This window comes from Scomber japonicus, chromosome 12 (genome assembly GCF_027409825.1).
Source record: "Scomber japonicus isolate fScoJap1 chromosome 12, fScoJap1.pri, whole genome shotgun sequence".
Taxonomy (NCBI): Eukaryota; Metazoa; Chordata; class Actinopteri; order Scombriformes; family Scombridae; genus Scomber; species Scomber japonicus.
Genome location: NC_070589.1, coordinates 13772716 through 13793481, shown reverse-complemented (window position 1 = coordinate 13793481; position 20766 = coordinate 13772716). Strand labels below are relative to the sequence as shown.

At 40.4% G+C, this 20766-nt stretch overlaps 1 protein-coding gene across 1 annotated transcript; it reads right to left on the bottom strand.

Annotated features, from left to right (window-relative positions):
• Positions 1-966: 966 nt before the first annotated feature.
• Positions 967-20766, bottom strand: pik3r2 (phosphoinositide-3-kinase, regulatory subunit 2 (beta)). The gene is made up of 15 exons (XM_053330284.1): positions 20081-20766; positions 9484-9576; positions 7901-7975; positions 7381-7533; positions 5464-5674; positions 5103-5182; positions 4678-4780; positions 4339-4437; positions 3973-4153; positions 3367-3486; positions 3046-3188; positions 2666-2842; positions 2459-2530; positions 2137-2307; positions 967-1932 (listed from the first exon to the last, which is right to left on the bottom strand). Exons 1-15 carry the CDS (start codon positions 20397-20399, stop codon positions 1725-1727), a joined length of 2205 nt encoding a protein of 734 aa, XP_053186259.1. The 5' UTR covers positions 20400-20766; the 3' UTR covers positions 967-1724.

The following is a 20766-nucleotide window of genomic DNA, read 5'->3' as shown; positions in this document are numbered from 1 at the left end:
CTAAGAGCATAGCGAAATTCTGAAAACATAAAGAAACACAAGGTCACGTACAGTGACTGCATGTGTGTCTGAAATATACTGTACACAAGTTATATTACTGCTTCTCTTGAGAAATTCTCTTTTTTTTTTTTTTTACATCAATGTTCTACAGCTCTGTGAGTCAAGCTTTGTGACGAAATGAACAGTCAAGCGCAAGAGGGGAAGTACCGTCAGTAAATCTGCATTAAAAAAAAGAAACAAACATCTGCAAGGACATTGTACCACTAAAACAGTCTAACTAGAGACAAAGCAAATACAGTACTGAAGATACAATAATCACGTAGACTGATGCTCTGCAAGTGTCTTCACATATAGGAAAAAGACACCTGAGAGGAGCACTAACAGTTATGCCTTAAGTCGATGGCTACAGGTGCTACAGTATTAAAGAGGATGAAAAAAAAGGAAGAAGTTCAAAACAAAGACGAAAATTTTGATGCAGGCGTCTTTCCACAATTTCAGTCAGAATGAAACCTGAATCATGAAGAACTGCATTTATCAACGTACCTCTGCATCTAGTGTATTGTGATTAAAAGTATTTCTGTATTCACAATATACCAAATACGTACCATGCATTTCTACTCTGTATTAATAAGGTTGTACCTCGTCATTTCAAAAGGAGGCCCACTGAGAGACAGCAACAAGCTGAAGCAGTCGGAAATAAAGAACATTTCATAAAAATATACTGTACCTATATGTATGTTTGTTTTTTTTTAAAGCTGTAGCTTTGTCTGTTTCGACAGCCGCTCATTACCTCCCCCCTACTCATCTTCCTTTCAACCTCGACGTGCCCCCTTTTCTTCTTGTGACACAGGCTTGTGGTCATTCAAAGCTATGACTATGGCACTTGCGCAAGCTTTAAATTGAAACGATCTGTTTAAAACCCCCTTAAAAAAAAATCCACCCCCAGAAATCTCCCCCTACCCCCCGCCTCCAGTGACTACACCCCCCTGGTCCACGGTTTCTCAGCCGCCGTTAGGTGTGAAAGTGAGCAGCCTGGTTTAGCCAAGCCAGTCCTTTCAGTGGATGACAGCTCAGGCCCTTGTCTATGGAGAGTTTGCAGGCAGTCTGGGGATGACAGATCGGGCCTTTGTCTGTGGACAGTGATCACATGTTCAAGGCAAAAAAACAAACAAACAAAAAAACAAAAGTGCCTCCTGAACATCTGATCTCTCCTCTTCTTCTTCAGGATTTCTCTCCATCTTGATATTTTTTTGTGTGCTTATGTTATCTTCCTTTTAACACATTTAGTCCATTTTTTCTTTTCTCATCTGTATCAAAAGGTATTTTCTTGTAAATTTCTCACACTCCCCCCTCCCCACATCCCCCATAACTGACACTGTACAGTCATGGCTGGCTAATGCGACACTCTCCCCATGTTACTCACTGCGTCAGCCAGGCTAACTGTACAGTGCTTAGTTATGGGTAGTAGTAGTAGTGTGCTTATTTTGTAGCCATGCTGTTAGCAAGGAGTGCTCTTTGCTGGACTGGGGTCAGTCAGGGAAATTAGCACCAGCCTCCAGCCGTGCAGTCGTGGCTGTAGTTGTTGATTTTACCCGCCACTTAAACACATGAACAACTATTGTTCAGAGTTTTAGTTTTAGTTGTTTTGTTTTTTTCCAATGCGTATGAGTGAAAAGTTTTTTTTCCCCACCCTGGTTGGTGTCCTACACTGCTGGTGAATAAATTCATCTGGGGTGCTGGTTCTGATTCTGAGAGCGGGCCAGGACCGGGTAGGCGAGGTTTACATTCAGCTGGTCGTTGTGTTGGACCAAGGAGACGTTTTTGTAGTGAAGCACCAGGTCTTTGAGGGACGAATACAGATTGTACGGCTCAGCGAATCCATAACCTGTGGCTGTCTTGTAGATGACGCAGTGCTTGGTGTCACCCTCAACACTAGAAAGACAAAGATCATGTTTGAAGATGCTTCATATCATCCAGAGTAATGCCTTATTGTCTATATCTACTGAAATGACTACTACTACTAATAATAATAATGATAATAATGATAATGATAATAATAATAATAATAATAATAATAATAATAATAACTTTTTCACTGTGTCAAAGACTTTTTCAGTAGATTTTTACCAAACTTACACTACAGAGCAGGCGTACGAGCCCTTCTGTGATTGGCTCTCTCGGATGAGGAAGGTTCCATCACATTTGCCTCTCAGCATTTCCTCGGCCTGGGTGCGTTTGATGTCACCCACGTACCAGGTACACTCATCATGGTGGGGTGAGCCCTCATCCTCCTCCAACGAGTAGGAGCTGGAGACAGAAATAAAGCAGCAGAAACTCAAGAACACGTCATTCTGAGTGAAGTTGAGTTTACCACTGTCTGAATTACAGCTGGATTTACTAGAGCACCCGGTCATCAAAGTGCAAGTTGCTGAGCTATCAGTTTGTCTCACACACTTACTCATCAGCGTCATTCTTTATGCCCAGCCATTCATTGATCTTCTTCTGCCTCGTCCCCTTCTGTGTCAGCCATCTGCAAACCAACAACAACAACAAGGATTTAAAGCAGACAGTTTATTACTTTGATAAGTGAGTGTATATAAGTGAATCTGGATCAGCACGTATTCTCTAAAAGTTTGACTAGAATGTCATTGTGTATGCCCTTTACATCAAGTACTGGTCTCTGATCTTGCGGAGCTGCATGAGATCCGGCTTGAGGCTGTTCATCTTCTTGTCGATCTCTCTGTTATCAGAGACCTGGTCTCTCAGGTCCTGCTCCAGCTTACGCTTGCTGTCGTGGATCTCCTTCACGCGAGACTTCAACCGCTCTGAGTTGCTCTGGATCCTGATAAAACAAAATGACAAAAATGTGTCCAAATTAGTTAACGTATTTCTCAAATGTTTAATAGAAAATCTGACCCATTGTTCTTCCAGTGTATTAGCTTAGTTCAATTTCATGGTACAGTAAAATTAATCTCAATCATCTGCTGCATCTGCCCGCTTTAACGAGTTATTCCAAGAATCCCATGAATGCAAACCAATATATACTTTTGAATCTCCTTTTCGTTGCCCTCGCGTTGGAACCTCTCCAAAGACTCTCTGCTGTAGCGCTCCTGAGTCTCACACTGCTCCTCAAAGATCTTGATAGTCTCATTGAAGGCCTCTATGGCTGTGCGCTTCATCTGCAGCTCCTGTGGAAAAGAAACACAGAGAAAGACAGATTGTGACTGTCCACTTGGTGTTTTGTTTTTAATTTAGTCTGCAACTGCAGGTATATCAGTATGTTTTACATTGCTCAAATTCATAATTGAATCTGTTCTTTTCCTAATATTTTTCATTCTTGTATAACTCTGTGTGTTGAACTCATACCTGTGAGGTCCGTGTGTATTCCTCGTACAGAGAGTCGTACTCGCGGCTCTTCTCCTGGTACTGCTCGTGATAGACCTTCAACTGCTCTCCAACCTCCTCTATGCTGTTCTCCTTCACCAACTGAGCCGTGTAAAAAAGCAGATGAAAGCATTACCACTACTTTGATGAGTGAATCGATGAAAACTCACATCAAACAGACCATACTTAATGCTATTCATAAAAATATTATGGACAAACATTGCTAAAGATTTATATGATGGCTAGCAGGCGATTTCAAAGGAGGCTGGCAGACAGATTTTACTTTGAATTTGAATTAGATTATATGAATTGACATGATTCACATGAACACTAAAGAAATGCAATCCAAGTAAAGAGCCTCTTGAAAAGATTGAGCAAGGACAAAACTGCTTTCTCCAGTTACTCTGTATGACATCTTAACATGATGTAGTTTTCAATAAAAGGTGTGGTGGCAATTATAGGTAATAAGATCAATACAATCCTACTGAGGCAGAGCATATAAACCAAAAAGCCTATGTATAATCAACCTAAAAAATGTCTTCAGTAGCGTAAATACAATCCGCAAACTGCTATGTAATCAGCACCAACCTGTTGGTATTTGGAGATGGGATACAGAAGCTTGGTGTCCAGCTTGGCGTTATACTGGGCCAAGGACTCGTGTCGGTAGTGATTAATGAGCTCGACTACAGACAGGAAGGTAAGAGGCTCTGAGAAGCCATACCGCCCGTCTCTGTGGTAAATCTTTATCAGCTTGTTGTTCCCTCCTTTCCTGCAGGGGGAGACGAGAGCCAAATAAGAATGAAATAAAATAAGAGCAAGTATGCACATTGTCTGTTTACTTTTAGCAATCAGCTAGTTTGTTTTCATTTAATGCCACTACATTTTTATTCCCAGAACATATTTCATTAAATGTGGTTCAAAGAGAGAAACTTTCAACCAGAAGTGGTGCTTTACCTGAGAGTGAGCGTGTACTCGCCCTCCAGTTTACTTGAGGCGTCTCGGACCAGGAAGGTGCCATCTGGAGTGTCACGCAGCTTTTCATTCACCTCCTCTCTGCAAATACAGACACACATTCACTTCACTGACATTAACTGCAAATTAAAACAGCAGCAAATTTACTGCTATCTTCTAAATATAGCAAGGAAAAACTGAGGACATGAAGGCTATTACACATTGTAGCTGGTAACTAATGATGTGCTTCTGATAATTTACTTATCCAATACTTGCACCAAACACAATATTCACAGTGATCAAATTCCCCTTGAAGAGCAACAGTCTGTGTTCATAATTTACCTTGAGATTTCTCCCCAATACCACTCAGCATCATTCAACAAGCTGCTTGTGTCTGTCATGGCTGATGGAGGCATTTTCGACTTTACTGGCTTTGCTGGAAGAACTGGAAATAGACACAAACACACAGACATCACCATTAAAACCAATGTATACTAACGAAAATGGATAGTTACATTAAGTTGAAGATCCTCTCCTAATCCTCCAAATTGAGAAGCAATGAACAGCTCAAGTTTAAGAACGATTGTAAACAACTTCACTGGAAACTGCTAACCTACACGTATGAAGTTGTCTGTGAGTTAAAGTAGGATTAAAAATGCCTAGTGGGCTATTAGAGCCAGAATAATCAATGTTTTAACGCACATAAATGTGGCTTTATTGCATAAAACGAGTGCTCTACTATAGTGTAAGAACAAGAAATAAGATACCTGGAGGAGTGAGCTCTTGTTCTGTGGTTCTCTCTATCAGAAGTCTCTCCACCACAAGGGCAGATAACTCCTCATCCAACCTGTCAGGCAATTCATTGAACATTTAAAAACAGTTGACACTCACATTTTGACAAATTAAATTAGCTCATATATGACAGTAGTCCAGTTCCTCTGAGGATGTAGGTTATAACTACACTATAAAGTCAAACTTAAAAAGGTTCTGAAAAATAACCCAAATTGGTCATTCAACCATTCATGTGATACTGCAGATAGTCTTAAATGCTGTATAGTTTTACATAATAACTTCATACACTGTGTTTCATCAATTTCTGTATGAAATATCAATTATCCAAAAACTTACCAAGGGGTGGAGGGACCTGTCTTTATCAGCAGCGGTCCAAAGATCTGTCCCAGCGTGTGTGTGTCCAAGCCGTTGCTGGCCTGTGCCTGGCTAACCTTAGCTAGGTGTGTGAGGAGGTACTGCAGGGTGAGACGGTGATGGAGAGGGACGGTGGTGGAGCTCTCGAGGACCAGGCTTACCTCTCTGTCATGGCTACCAGCTACTGCACCATCTGCAGCAGGGATACAAATAAGAATGAAGAGAATCTAGTGCAATAAAATCTTTCTAAGTAAAAAGCCAATACGCTAATTGTGAAGTGTTATGAACAAGCTACAATGAAAGCTGTCTCTAAATGTTTAGCTTAGTTTGCAGCAGAGAGAGGACAGAGGACAGGAGAGGTGACTGATGTCTGTGTTCAATCGTTCTACACTTCACTCAGCATTTTAAAGTCAGGAATATTATTTATTTTACTGACATTTTAGATTTATGAGATAATATTGGGTTTATGTAGTGACTTTGCTGGCGAAAACATAATTGTTGCTACTCTGAAAACAATATTTCATCAGTGACCATTTTTCTTCTTGCTAATGTCTGAGAGTATTGTGAAAACTACAAGCTGTGTTTTTTGAAATAAATATTGTAATCATAATGGTCCAAAACTATGTAAAAATGCAACATTTTTAGTCAAATAACATCAAATTCAAATTGTGTTAAGGCATTTCATAGACATTTATTACAATAACATTAATCTGGACCTCTGGAGCCCCTCTGCTATCAAATGATCCCGTAAATTATCACACACGTGACTCTGTGCACATGGATAAACCTATGTGGAACAATTCTAAAGGTAGTTATTCCACTGCTGATGTGTGCAAATACGAGTTATGGTATTGCATACTCTGCACAAAAGCACTGCAGCTGAAAAGGAAAAACACTGTGTCTTTGATCCTTAAGTTGGTATTTTTTCATACTGTTGGTTTGTATTTGAAATTAAATCATGTCCTTGTGCAAGACAGAATCAGCGGAAGCATTTTTAACATGCCTCAGTGAGATCATCCTCTCCCGACACTTGACTCTATTCTCTCAATGCTGACATGCAGCTGACCTCGATCAGCAGCAGATAAGGTTCAGTTAAGGCCTCGTGCAATTCTTTTACTTAAATTACAGTTATTGAAGCAATGAAAGGTGCCATTCTGCTCACTAAAACAACATCATCAGCAGCACACAGCCCATTTCTGGGCTCGTGCTATTCAATTACACTGCACAAAATCCCCTTCTGGGTGCGATTATTTCACAAATCAATTTGTTCCAAGAATTTTCTAGCAAGTATTTTCAAATATTTTGTTGATACTAGATATTGCTATAAAAGAGTCAGCCCATTAACTTCAGATTGTGCGTACTTTACATTTCTGCAGACTATTTTCCAAAGCATACCACAGTTTTTTAGATAGCGTAAAGGCAGTTTTTCCTACATTTCAGCCAGCAGCTGGTTTCAGTAATAGAAATGTAATTAACTCAGAAGCTAGAAAGTTGCGTGAGATGGGTAATCTATCACAGTAAACATGTAGTCTACCTTACTTTTTGCAAAAGTTACATTGTTGTCACTTGTTGCTGCAGGCAATTCTGAAACAACTTTCAATTCTTAACTACTGGTGTGTCCACATACTCATGGGAAACTTTAACATCCATCATCTGACTCTTAACTGTTAGAGACTTCCTGGAGCCACTTCACACCTGTGAGAACAACTATACTTATGATAATCAATCAAGAAGAAACGTGACAAAATGGTTACTGTGACATATAAACTGCCTATTCATGTTTTTAAAAGGGTAGGAATTTAATGTAAAAATGACATAATTTGGTAAATGGTCAGCAATAATATGCAGAATCTGCTGTTTAAATCAGCAAAAACATGTCAAGATTCAAGCATTTCCTACCTGCTGACTGCTGTAGGACCTGCTGCTGCAGTGTGATAGCAGTTTGTAGGTGAGGGTAGATAGAGGCAGGGATGACAGGTGACGGGAGGTCCCTCAGGTAGTGCAAGACACCCTCTGACAGTAAACCCACATCTTTCTGACTGACGTCATTCTCTGGACCACAGAATGAACATTCAGGACAGTTAGGGGCAACATATGAAAAGAAGAAAATCCACCAGCCACAGAGCAATCTGAATCTGGGTGCTCTATTCTGTTGACTACACTGGGTTTAATACTGGTTAAAGACGCTGTGAAGGTCATGATGTCTGGGTTAAGTCTGGGGCAGGGGCAGTGAACAGGTTACAGTCACACATGCCACTTCTGAGTGGCCAATAGTAGAGTACTACTATCATTGATGTAGATGTAAGGTACCTGCTGAAACATTCAAAACATGAAGAGCACTGACGAAAAACAGCACACATGAAATCCATCAGTGAAACTTTGAATGAAATCCAATTTAGTATGTGATAGGAACACTCACCAGAACTCAGGGTGTAGACTGAGCTGTCTGAAACTGAAGAACCAGATGTCCTGTACAATGTTTTGGAGTCCAGACCTGAGGAAGTCAGAGAACGCTGTTAGGTGAGGGTTCACAGTGATCAGCAGAGAAGAAAACTAGTCGAGAACAAAAAAACAAAACACTGTTAGATGTGCAAATAGTAAAGGAAAGGGTAAGAAGAGGGCTATGTAACCTACTGTGATATAACACACATGGTATGAAGACAAAGGAGAGAAAATAGAGCATCATAAAAAATATTGGACATTCAACACAGACAAACAAACAGCAGACATGATTTTTACTACTGGCTGGACAATCACAGTTTGTAAGCAACACCCAGTACATGACACAACACTTGGCCAGATCATTTTTGTTTTGGAAACACACAATTCAACCTTAATATTTCAGCTGTGTGTTGATTTGATTTCAGCCTCACTTCCAACAACTGAAAGAATGTGATCAATCAATCGAAGGAGAGCTGCTCCAAATGTTTTCGAACAAGTGTTATTTATGAGAGCATAGCCAACACATGTTCTCTCTCTCTCTCTCTTTCTTTTTTTGTTCTTTTCTTGGTGGAAAATATCTGAAACAACGCAGAGAAAAGCTCACCATGGTAAACACAACACTGAAGATGAAGCAAATTGTTTTGGCAGTAAGACCAAATTCTCCAGCCAATTTAATGTAAGACAAAACAAATCTTAAGTTTATTATTTCAAGTTGTGGTCAAGAAGAAGCTTTCTGATATACTTAACCAAGATTTCCCATGAGTGAAACATTTCACACATCCTGTGATCATGTCTGTGCAGAAAACTTTAACTCTGGATCACTCGTTTCCCATGCTTAAAAAAAATAGCATAAGGGAGCATTGGGTCTAGACAGCTTACATCAAGGAGGCAATTTCTTGAGACTAGCCAGTCTATCAGGTCGTTGTGAAAACCACACCATGCAGTCAGAGTGTGTGTGCATCCAATACCAGGAAGTATTTCAACACCACTGCTACATTATATTATTTACATTGAGGGACAGACCTCCTGTTGCCCTTCTAGTAGATATCAATATTTTTTCCAATGGTTAGTTTCCAATGGTTGGTTCCAAATGGTTTTATACAATGAAACAATTAGTTGACTAATTGAATACTAACTGAATCAGCAACAATTTTGTAAGTCTGTAAATGAAAAAAAAGGCAATTCTCTGGCTTCAGATGTGAAGATTGCTGCTTTTCTCTGTTATCATTGTAAACTCAATACACTTCTGCTTAATAATCTGGTGAGAATCAAAGCCACTGCGCAGGTCTGTCAAGACTTAAGCCACAGTAAAATTCAGTGTAGAATATCTTTCTAACTAATCAACTGTGGAGGTGCCGTGGGTCTGCATGTGCACACTTCTACGTGTGTGACGGTCTGAATGGATCCACATGTCTATACGTCTAACTCAGGGGCAAATGCTGGCATGAGAGCAGGAGGCAGATGGCGGGAGGGAGACACTTGCACACAGACAGAGAGACGGGGAGGCACACAGAGAGTCAGACGACAGACGGGTAAGTTGGCTGGCTGACACGGATATACCTCTCTTCTCTATGGCTTGGATCAGGCTGACGAGGGATGGGGGAGCCGTCTCTGGCGGTGTGAACTGCTCACTCAGGTCCAGCACAGAAACAGCTGAAACAACAACACAAATCACTGTTACACTTCTGGCACAAAGCCTCCAGAAGGCCCAGGGGGGTGCTGCAGCACTGACAAGGGCACAGTTAACTAGGAGCAGTTGGAGATATAGAGTGTGTATAATGTTGTGAGAATATATAAAATCTGCAAAGAACACTGTAAAACATGATAAGGTTTGCAGGAAACACACCTGTTACACAATAAAGCACTGGATTAGTTGGTCTTTCACATTTATTCACACTTTATTCAAACTTTGTTTCAAAACCTAGCTAAAAACACTAACAAAGTTTGTTACACATATGCTAATCTAGCTGGTGAGATTTATTATAATACCAGAACAATTTAGTAAATGAACAAAAGAATGAAAAAGAGGGAGTAAAACAAAGAAAAAGTGCTGATGGTGAGCAAAAACTTTATCTACTTTACAATTCCCCATAGACTAAATCAAACATCTTTTCAGTCAGAGAGAAAGAGAAAAGGAGAAAGCAAGAGGGAAAAAAGAGGGATCCCATTTCCCTCCCTCCCCTCCCTCTCTTTTTTTCCCTTTTTCTTTTCTCCCCTCTTGCTTTCTCTCCTCCCCTCCACTCCGTCCTGCTCGGTGTTTCGCCTTAGCTCTTTGCGTGAGTGGAGCACAATAAAGGATTTAATCAAAACTCCTGAACAAGCAAAAGCCCCGTGGCTGTGTGCCAGACCCTGCCTGGCCTGGGCCAGGACAGGCAGCGCCTCCTTTTCGGCCCCAGAGCAGGGCTGTGTGCTGGGGTTGGGGAGGAGGGGTAGAGAGGTAGGGGTGGTGGTGGTGGTGGGGGGGGGTAACGCTGGGAGCAGGGAGGGCCTGGCCTGGCCGGGGCTTGGCAGTAGGCTCCTGTTCCTGGCACGGCTCAGCTAAACCGCTGCTGATTATTAATTTGGGGAGTTCAGACAAGAAACGCCGCGTCAGCACATTCCGTTCCCCTCGCTCTCTCTCTCTCTCTCTGGTTCTTGTTCTCTCTTTCTCTGGATGTCTATCACCCTCCCTCCCTCCCTCTTTCTGTCCTTTGCTCTCTTACATTCTTTCTCTTGCTTCTCTCTTCTGGACTTTCTCTATTACTCTTTTTTTTCTTGTTCGACCTTTTGCTCTCGCTTACTGAAGTTTTTATTCAATTGCTCGCTCTTTCTTTTCTTTCTTTTTCCTTATCTCTCTCTTTCTCTATCTTCATGCCTGCCAGTAGCATGCACACAGACAGACCTCTGCCTCTTCTTTATCCCTGTTGGCCATTTTGGCTGGCAGCCCCCCCCCCCCCCCCATCCCCATCCCCATCTCATCGCACTATCGTTAGTCTAGATGTGCACTACTTGTGTAGTTTTTACATACATGTTTGCACAAAATTACAAACCCAACAAAAAAAAGGTAATTTGTCATTGCTTTGCAGATGGATTATGGACCATTACAAAAGAGATTAGTAGGACTGTTTTCTAATCTGTCACTAGTACAGTTAAGCTTTGGTTAGGTTAAGGCAGGATCTTAAAGAAAGATCATGATCATGGTTAAAACAAACCAACATTTACCGTTGCTAAGAAACAGGATGCCAAACAGCGGTCTCCTGTGTAAAAGTCAAACAGTTTGTGGACCCAGCCATCCACCCTGACCTCCTCCCAAACCTGACATTTATACCAAAAACTGCACTGTGTTAAAACAAAGAGGGCTTTTTCGGGATGATGTTGCTTTAGATATTCTCAAGACAATTAAATATGTTCAAGGAAAGCCAGTATGAGTAACTGCTCCATGAATTTGAAGGCTTATCAGATGCCACAACACTGTGTAGTTTTTTATATTACTTGGACACATCGTTTTCACCTCTGGAAATATCAGGGCAACAATTATTGTATCCTCTGCCTCAACAATCAAAAGCTAAACAGTAGAATTATGCTTAATGTTACAAAATTATCAACCACGAATGTGCACTTGCATATAACTAATGAACCAATGTGTTGCATTGTCAGATGTGTTCAGCTTTTTTGCATTGTTTTAGTGAAGTCTCTCATATGACCAAAGACGGAGGCTGTGTATTTTCATAAAATGCTAACGTCAGTCTTCACAGGGCCTAAGATTCACGTGGCCTCTGCAGGTCCTCGTCACATGCATGTAAACAAAGTTTCAGACTATCGATCAGTGCTGTCATTTTTCTTAAGAGTGTCTCCACAAACCACAACTGTTTGTTTTTTTATGTATCAGGAAACATTTCAACAGTTTGGGCCGATCTTCAATCTTCACAGTGGTTATTTCTCTGCCTTCACTGAATGAAAAGAGCTGTCCGAATAAATAAACACTGCTTAAGTGTAACTGGATTGTAATGAAATACAGATGTGGAATAATGCAAATGCTATAGCTTTGGGAAGCAGAATGTATTAATTATTATTACAGGCAGGCTGTAGGCAATAAAACAGGGGAATCAAATGAAACATGGAAATAAGTACAAATAAAGGCAATAAAACACTAAATGAATGTATTCCAATAGTTTGTTAGGAGAGCGGGAAGCAGAAATGACTTATGATATTTTCCCCAAGAGAAAGGAACTTTTTCACTCCAACATGCAAACAAACATAAACACTTTATTTCACTGTATATTTCTCTACACTCAAAAAGAAATTATTTCTTCCACAAGAGGTTTTTTTTTTCTTCTTTTCCCGCAAAAGCTACTGCAGCCCTGGAGTCTTGTCAGGGTTTTGGAAAAGTACGGAAAAAGAGAGAAAGGCCGAAGTAGAGATAAAGTAACAGCAACTCATTAGTCAATTATAACCACTTCCTTTGGCAGACTGCTCACTGGGAGACAGGCATATGACTTGACATGCCCTGATGTGGGAGAAACAGAGAAAGGAGGGAAATGAGGGAGAGAAAGATAAAGAGGGAAAAAAGCACGACAGAGAGGGAAGTTTTGCACTAGAACAAGTGAGTTCTGGTGTATTTGAGGCAATTCACGTCTACTTTGTGCATTCATTGTTAGAGGTTTTGGTTCTGACAGTGTTTTCAGCTTCTCTTCAGGGAGGCTTTGATAAAGTCATATTCACAATGAGCCATTTGACACTGTCTACAGTGGTGAGAAGACCTATAGAGTCATGTGTCATGTCTGCAATCTACACGCAAAGCTGAAAATGTGAAGGTCAGATGAATGCTGCAGATCCTGTCTTTGTGCATTTTTTTTTAACCAACTCACTTGCTCAGTGTGAGGCAGGCAACACACAAGAAAAAAGAAAAAAGTAGATTCTGAGGCGAATCTATGTGGAGCAAAATATTTGCACTGTATCTTCTGCATCAGTATGCTTATGTAATACGTAGCTGGCTCTGCTGCATTCTCCCTCTGAGAGCTCGGTGTCAGAACTGAAACTTCTCCAAGTGCAGAGATACCACAGATTCATTCACAGGATTTCACTGGTCGAGCTAAACCTCTGGAATTTCCCCCCTGCAACTCTTACACTCAAAATGGTGATTTTTTTTGGTGAATGTGTCATCAAAACAGTACTAAATGGGAGTATGCAGTTCAAATACCACAACCAATACTACTGTATCATTACTGCATCATTTGTTGTGTCGTAAAATATTTGACAAAACACTGTGACTTCCATTTCAGGCTTCTCATGACAAAAAATATCACCATTTACATAAATAATAATTTCACTACGGCTAGGTATCATATAAATAATAAATGATATTTTAAAGTTGTATTTGTATAAAAATCTGTGCACTGGGCATTTAAATTTGAATTAGGAAAAAAGATTAAATATAGATAAAATGGTGCCTATATATCGAATGGTACACCAATACATCTTGAAAGTGTTCACATTAAATCGAAGAACGCTTACGATGATTGGCTGCAAGAAAAACCACACAAATAGTCATTTCAAATGCAGGCATCATTTGACTGGAGAAGTTCAGATATAGTACTGGTTTTTTTCCAGAACTGATTCCAGGCCTAAATCCTACTCTCCCAAAGTGATCATGATCAAGGATGCTCTTGAAGAATGAAAACAATGAATATGTTAGAGTACATTTAAGACTAGTAGTGTGCGATATGGACAAAATGTTATATCCCGATAACGATATATATCCCGATTAGTATTTTTTCTTAAAATGCTACCACAAAGTAGTAGCGTTATATTATTACCAAATGTAATTGTGTTCAGATTTCCCCCACATTCACTGATCTAAAGCTACATAGAAAATAAACAACTTTAACAACAAATGAGGATAAAATGTGTAAAAAGCTTTCTGAAATCTGCAGCTTACTCCGAGAATGTGTTTGTTGTGTGCAGTGGTGACAAGGCCAGTTGGTGTCTGGCTCACCGATGGTGTGTAACAGTGTGTATGCTGCTGGTCAAGTTTCACTGCTACATGTCTTTACTGCATCTCAACTATGCAGACAGGCAATGTATCATCCGCTCCTCTGTCACAACATGCTGGAGCTCCACGTGAAAAGACGCGTCGAAGCTACACGTGTGCAAACGAGCCCCTGCACCCAAACACAGGTGATACACACACACACACACACACACACACACACACACACACACACACACACACACACACACACAATGCTGGATCTGCTTTCACACGCCTGAAGGCACGACTCAGAAGTTAATGCAGAAATGTGCAATAAAACCTGTAATAGCAGGCTGATTGAGACGTTTAATGCGGTTACAGATTTCTTATGTTTATCGTAAAATAGCAAAGACACTTCAAAATCATGTATGTGCGTATCAGAAGATTTCTAAAAAGTCGATGCATTTCTGTTAATTTAAACAAAGATGTAAATATATATGTATAATTTTGTGCCAAAAGACCTCAGTGTAATTAAACCGATGTTTCATGTCTCATAGAGTCACATGCTGAATTCAATTAATTCGATTCTTTTTCTTTTTTCATGTGTAAAATGTCTAAATCGGGAAACTCATGTCATTAAAATATGCACAAAAAGGTGATTTTGAGTCAAAAGGCAACATTTTGAATCATGACAGTACTGCAAACTGTGATGTGAATAGTTGGTTGACTGGACTGTTGTGACTTCAGGTGGTTAACTGGCTGTCGGCTAACTCGTAGTAAATTTAACAGACTCAGCACATTGCTGAAGCGTATCATCTCTGGTTACAAGTTGGCCGAACAATTTGTAGATCCTACTTTGTTCAGTTTGTCACTACCTGCCGGGTAGCTAACTGTAGATATCAAGCAGATGTTTTATAAAAAGAAACACAAACAGCAGCAGATCCGTTAGTGAGCAGACTGTCTGTGCTGAAAGTGATTATTCAACTGGATGTGCTCGACTTAGTTGAAGCATCTGGTACTGTCAGTCAATAGCTGTGTAGTATAACCTCTATTTCATGTGTAATGATGACAGCCTTGCAGGTGGTGCGGGTCTCTGTTATTTATTCTCAACTGTCAAAAGTGAGGCCGTTTCCATCCTGCATTTTGCAGGCAAACATCAATTTTAAGCTTAAAAATTGTGAAATGAAGCTAAAAAGCTAAAAAGCTAAAAAAAAATCGGGAGCTTAGTGTTATTGTAGTATACTTAGTATTATAGTATTGTAGTTTGTACAGTTTGTGACAATATTGTAGAGATGACTATTGGTACTTTCACAAAATATTTACATTGTGAGATTTTTGATAAATAATCATAATGACAAAGAGAGAAATTACTTTACTGTAATGTAGCCTTATATACTTATACCATATCATAATATGATATATTATGATATCCAAATGATATCTAGTCACATGTCATGATATCAATATCATATCAATATATTGCTCAGCTCTACTTATGAGTATTGCCATCTGTTCCCAAGATGCTTTCTTTTTTTCCCATAGGTAATAATCATCTTAGAGTCAACAGTTTCCAACCAATGTGCAAACCAGCCGGTGTTGCTGCTGTTCCCTCTTCCTTGTAGCCTACAGTGAGTGATACTATGGCATCTATGTAGATGACATGTTTTGCAACGCATCTGAAGGCATGTTGTGATGATTTTGTTACCTTAATGCAACAAATTGTATTAGATTTAGGCCTGTTTAAAGATGTTAAAATGTGATTTGCCATCTACAGCTGTGTGTATGGCTGCAAAGCATTATGTCTAACTGCACTCTTATTTCACTCTTGAGAGTCTAACAGTATGACTAAATGTAGCTTCCAGCTCATTCAAGCATATAATGTTGGAGATTTGGCCCCGGAAGAAAAAGACAGAACATGGTTTTGCAGCATAATTTGGTTAATATTTTCTATTTTTGTCATTTTTGTTAGAAAAACCCCTGTGATGACTGAAACAAACAGGAATAATTTTCCTTATACTCCTGCCTCCAATAAGTAAATGTACAAAATGTACTGCATTCTGTTTCTGATTTACTAAAGCCATTAATCTTTCAGTAAGACAACTTCACGCCTAAATGAGTTCTCATTTACTGCTCTGGCACTAAAGAAATGCTCCAGAAAATAAAATTTGCTATAGCTCTGCAAACTGTAACATGCTAAATTGACTAAACTCCAAGAGAATAATACAACCGTTAGAAGAGAAACCAAATACAGCTGGTTCCTATATTTGCAGTTGGATAGGGTGGCCTTGGCTTACACTGTAGCCCTCCTCTCCCTCCCTTTTCAGCCTCTCCATATCTTCCCCATTCTCTTTCTCTACTGTCTCAGCCCCTCTTCCACCCCCTCCACGGGTTCTTTGAAAGTGTTTTCCTGGTAAGGCGCAGGGAGCGGAGAATGAGTGGAGGCCTCTCCTTTCTGAGAACTGGCCCCGCTTACATGGTTTATAGCTGCCCAGAGACAGTATCAGACGTGTATGTGAATGAGGGAGCGAGGCTGCAAAAAAAAAAAAAAGAAAAGGAAGGGAGGGAGGGAGGACGGGAGAGGGGGGGCAAAGGAGGGAGGGAGTGAGAGAGGGAGGAAGAAGGGAGGAGTTTGCAAAAATGCCAAGCCATGGTTCACTTCAGCAGGCAGTTAAAGTGAGGCCAGGGAGAGGAGAGAGAGAAAGGAGGGAAAGAGAGAGAAAAAAAAGTCTCTCTGGGTTTGTAGGATAATTTCTGTTGCAAGTTGAGAAACGTTTTGCCTCTGTATCTGGGGACTGTAACTGATTTTTACTTGCAATTCGTCTCAAAAAGTGTACTTAAACCTCTCATTTGAAGCCGTATTTGCAGCACCAAGCTTGAACTGTAACTTAAACATTCTTAAAAAAACTGTTTTTATTGCAAACATGGCCTGTTTCATGGCCAAAACAACATTTCAACATCAAAAGAGCCTAGCAGGAAGTATCACAGTGCATACATTTCAAACAGGAGCGAGTGATGTAATATTCACAGTTAGAAATCAGAGCACAATGTATTTAATTTCTATGTACACACCAAACAGGCATTCGAAGGCAGCATAAAACATTCATGTGCAGGTGACTGCTGCATCCCCTGTTGTTTTTCAGTGCAAAATATTCAGACTAAATATGACATCATCTGTCAAGCCAGAATTCACCTCTTACTTTTTTAGAGAGAAGAAACACTGAGAAATTTGTATCTTAGAACAATTCTCAACAAAATTCAACAATTTGCATTTTGCATTTCATCTGCTGCAAACACTGGTGCATTTGCATGACATTTCTGCAGGAATCTGACTTTCCTTAATGCAAATGAGAAACCTTTCTTTTGTAATTTGGCTGAGGGATTTAGATTAACCTGGTTAACCTGATTTCTTATGTATGTATACACATAACTGGGTGTCTAATGTGCACATTTGCATGACAAAGACTCTCTCTCCGATGGAGAGAATGTCTCTTTGGAAGCAGAATGGAGCCAAAAGAGAAAAATTAATTGAAGCTGCATCCAAAATAAATAAATCCCAAACTGAAACTGGAAGAAATGAATCTGAATAATTAATTTTCCACAAACACATTTAGAAAAAAAAATATTTGGCATACTGTTTGTTTACACAAAATTTCCCCACTCGAAACTATGGTTTAAAACTATTAACTTTGTGAGCTTAAGTCATTGATATAATATGAACGACATTTTAAACAGTAGAAAGCCACCTCTGATATGAGCAATGATATGGTATATTGTAGCTAACACCAATCCATTAAAATCAGCTCCGATACCTCTTGTGAGGATCGTCTCGAGACATCTCTAATAAATAATGCTTGATTATCTCTAATCAGTTTTCTTTAAAGTTCATCCACATGTTGAAGGATGGACGTTCGGATCCAACCTGCAACATTTGAATCCACCCAGCCGTGGTGCAGAATGCCAAACGTTACAATCTCTGCAAATAGTAAACAGGCCGCACTAACAATAGCTCCTTTCACCACACGACCACGGCCTCTGATCCTTTACGAGGATGATGATAAAAATTTAGGCCCGACTGTTTCTAGTATACGATGCACTTTTTCAGCTAAGCCAAGGTGCAATTCCTTGGTATAGCCCTGCACCCTCTCCTCCCCTCCCACTACCCTTCTCTCTCTCTGGATTTTACTGAGTGCTCTTGCCGCTGTCTCTCCAAATCACAGACACAAATGCCTGCTGCCCAAATGGTTTGTCTCACTGTCTGTCAAACCACGAGGATACTGTTGTCTCCCCCCTCACCTGCCTTTGCCTTTGAAAGTTAAGGCCTGTGCTCGTTCCCTAATACGAGCCTTTCATCCTGACATTTTTATTATATTATTGGCACGGAGAAATCTCATTTGATAAGAGTTTTGGAAAAATGTGTGTGATGCGGTTGCTTTTTAAGAGTTTTCAGAAAAGAATACTGAGAAATGAATTCAATTTAATGAATCTGAATGAGGGCCAGTGTACTTTGCCGTGCACGATGAATAGCCAATTGGCTTGAGCAGAGGTGATGCAGAGTTCACAGCCTACGTGCTCAGAGTGGTTCTTAACCCATCTGTCAAAAAAGCACGGGGGGAATTGCAGAGAATACAGCTTTTGACAGGGCAGGAATGCACGGGTTTAATATGCAGAATGATATAAAACATTTTATTTATCTATTTTGGCAATGTGCACCTTTTTCTCTGGCATCCCATATGAGGAAGCAATAAATTAACCAGTTGAAGCCAAATGAAAGGGGGTGCAAATGAGAAGAAAATGATGGAAATCTTGGGAGTGAGGAGGAACTTTGGTCACAAATCAGTGTTTTACTTGAAGTTGAGCTCGCTAAGGTGGATCAATCCATGCCAAGTTTATGTTTGAGTTGGATGCTAATGCAGCTGAACGGAGGCCATTATGAATAAGTATGAGATGTGCCTATTTTCCCAAAGTCAAGGGAGTGAGGCGAGGTGTGAAAGAACAGAGCTCTTATCTCTGAGGAAAAAATGTGACAATGTTTTCCCCCAAAACCACTGAATACCTCTAACTCAAAAAACACATCAATTAAAACGCAGCCCTTTTTTAAAAAATCAGTAAACAAACTTAACTTCTGAGTGTCAAAATTCATGCACCTAAAATCGCTAAATTTGGTCATACTGCAGTTTGAACTTGCGGCCCCTTTCTACCTGTTTGATCCTTAACCCAGAGTTGAGCAGAAGGTCACTATCAAGTCACAGCGAACGGAGAGGCATTTTTGTGCAGAGAAGCCCAGAGCAGTTTGGATGCCAAAGACACATGTTAATGTTAAATGTAAAGGGGGCCACACAGACGGGCACAATCAATGCCAGACCTGTACAGGAGAGTCCAGTAAGTAGCAGGATTAGCCCTTTATTATTCAGCAGAGAGTTTGGTTAGCTGTGCTTCCAAAGAGGTAAGGCTTATGACGTGTTTTAAGCATAGATTAAAGGGTCAATTTGAGGTCACTGCCAAATGTGAAGCCCCATCAAAACTCCCAAGGTGGCCGACCAGCAACACCCCAACTACACACGACTAACAACCAGTAATAAGTGGGCAGTTTGTAAAGGTGAATTTTTGTCAGTGATCATGTACATACAACTGCATCAAGAAGCAAACCAGTGATAGTGTTGTTTGCAAAAAAAAAATTAAAAGAAGTGTATTCTCCTCACAAGAATAAAGAATAAAGAACCATATTAGTAAAAGCGCATAAGTATTAATTAACGTGGATCAATTGTTTCCTTCCTGCTATCTGGTTTGGATGCCGTCTCCCTACATACAAGTTTAACATCATAACTAAGCAGAAAAAAATATTTAATATTAAAATAAAATTAAAATAATGAGGTGAGGTTTACTGAAAAACTCAAAATGAATGTAGAAGTGCTCATTTAGCTATTTTGGCATTACGTAAACAGTACAGACAGCATCACAGTGTTCTTCTTGTACATCAAATCAACTACTAAGCTTCTACATATTTCTCTCAAAGGCAAATTTAAGTTCTAATTTTATTCATAAAATCCAACATCATATTGTATAGTGACCTTTTTAATTTTCAGTAGTAATGTGCTACGTGCATAATAAGAACCTATATAATACATAATTAAAATGACGAATCTACCCACAGACACACTGCTGAGAAAACCCATGTGACAGACTTTTATATCTGAAAAGGGCCCTTACCTTGAGATGACTCTAGTCTGGGAGCAGCAGGGAGGGGCCGCTGGGACCTCGGTTGACTGGATGGGAGCGCCATCTTGATGGGGCCCACGTACTCGACATACGTCCCTGGGAAGTCACCTCTCTGTTTGGTGCGCTCGTTGTACCCGAGGAGCCAGCCTAGGCACTCAGGCTGCTCCACACAGCCCTCCTGGTAGTTCTCCATGGACAGTAGAGAGGCCTTGCTCACAGTCAGGAGGTCCCCCGGCTGCAGATCCAAGTCTTCTTCCTGGTCCTTGGTAAATGTGTAGAGGGCACGGTACTGGAAACCTTCCGCTGCCATTTTGTTAGAGAAGGAAAAATCAAAATGGCCACCGAACAGAGGATTAGATGGTGCAGCTCGAGTCCCACTGCAACAACGGGGTTCGCCTCTATAGAAATCCTCCTCAGAAACCAAAAAGGTTCATAAGTCACTAGAGTCTGGTGTTGGTACCTTGTAGCGTTGGGGGAGGGGTGAGGGGAGAAGGGGGAGTCACCCAAAGCTTAGAAGCATTTTCAAACGTCGGCAAGGTAGCGTTCTGCTGCTGCTATGTCTGCGGTGGCAGCGGTTTCACACCTGACCCGTGTTGGTGGACTGGTGCACTTTCCTAAGCTTGATACCCCGGTTGAGCCAGATGATGGAGCAGAGAGAGAGCGTTGGCAACATGCTC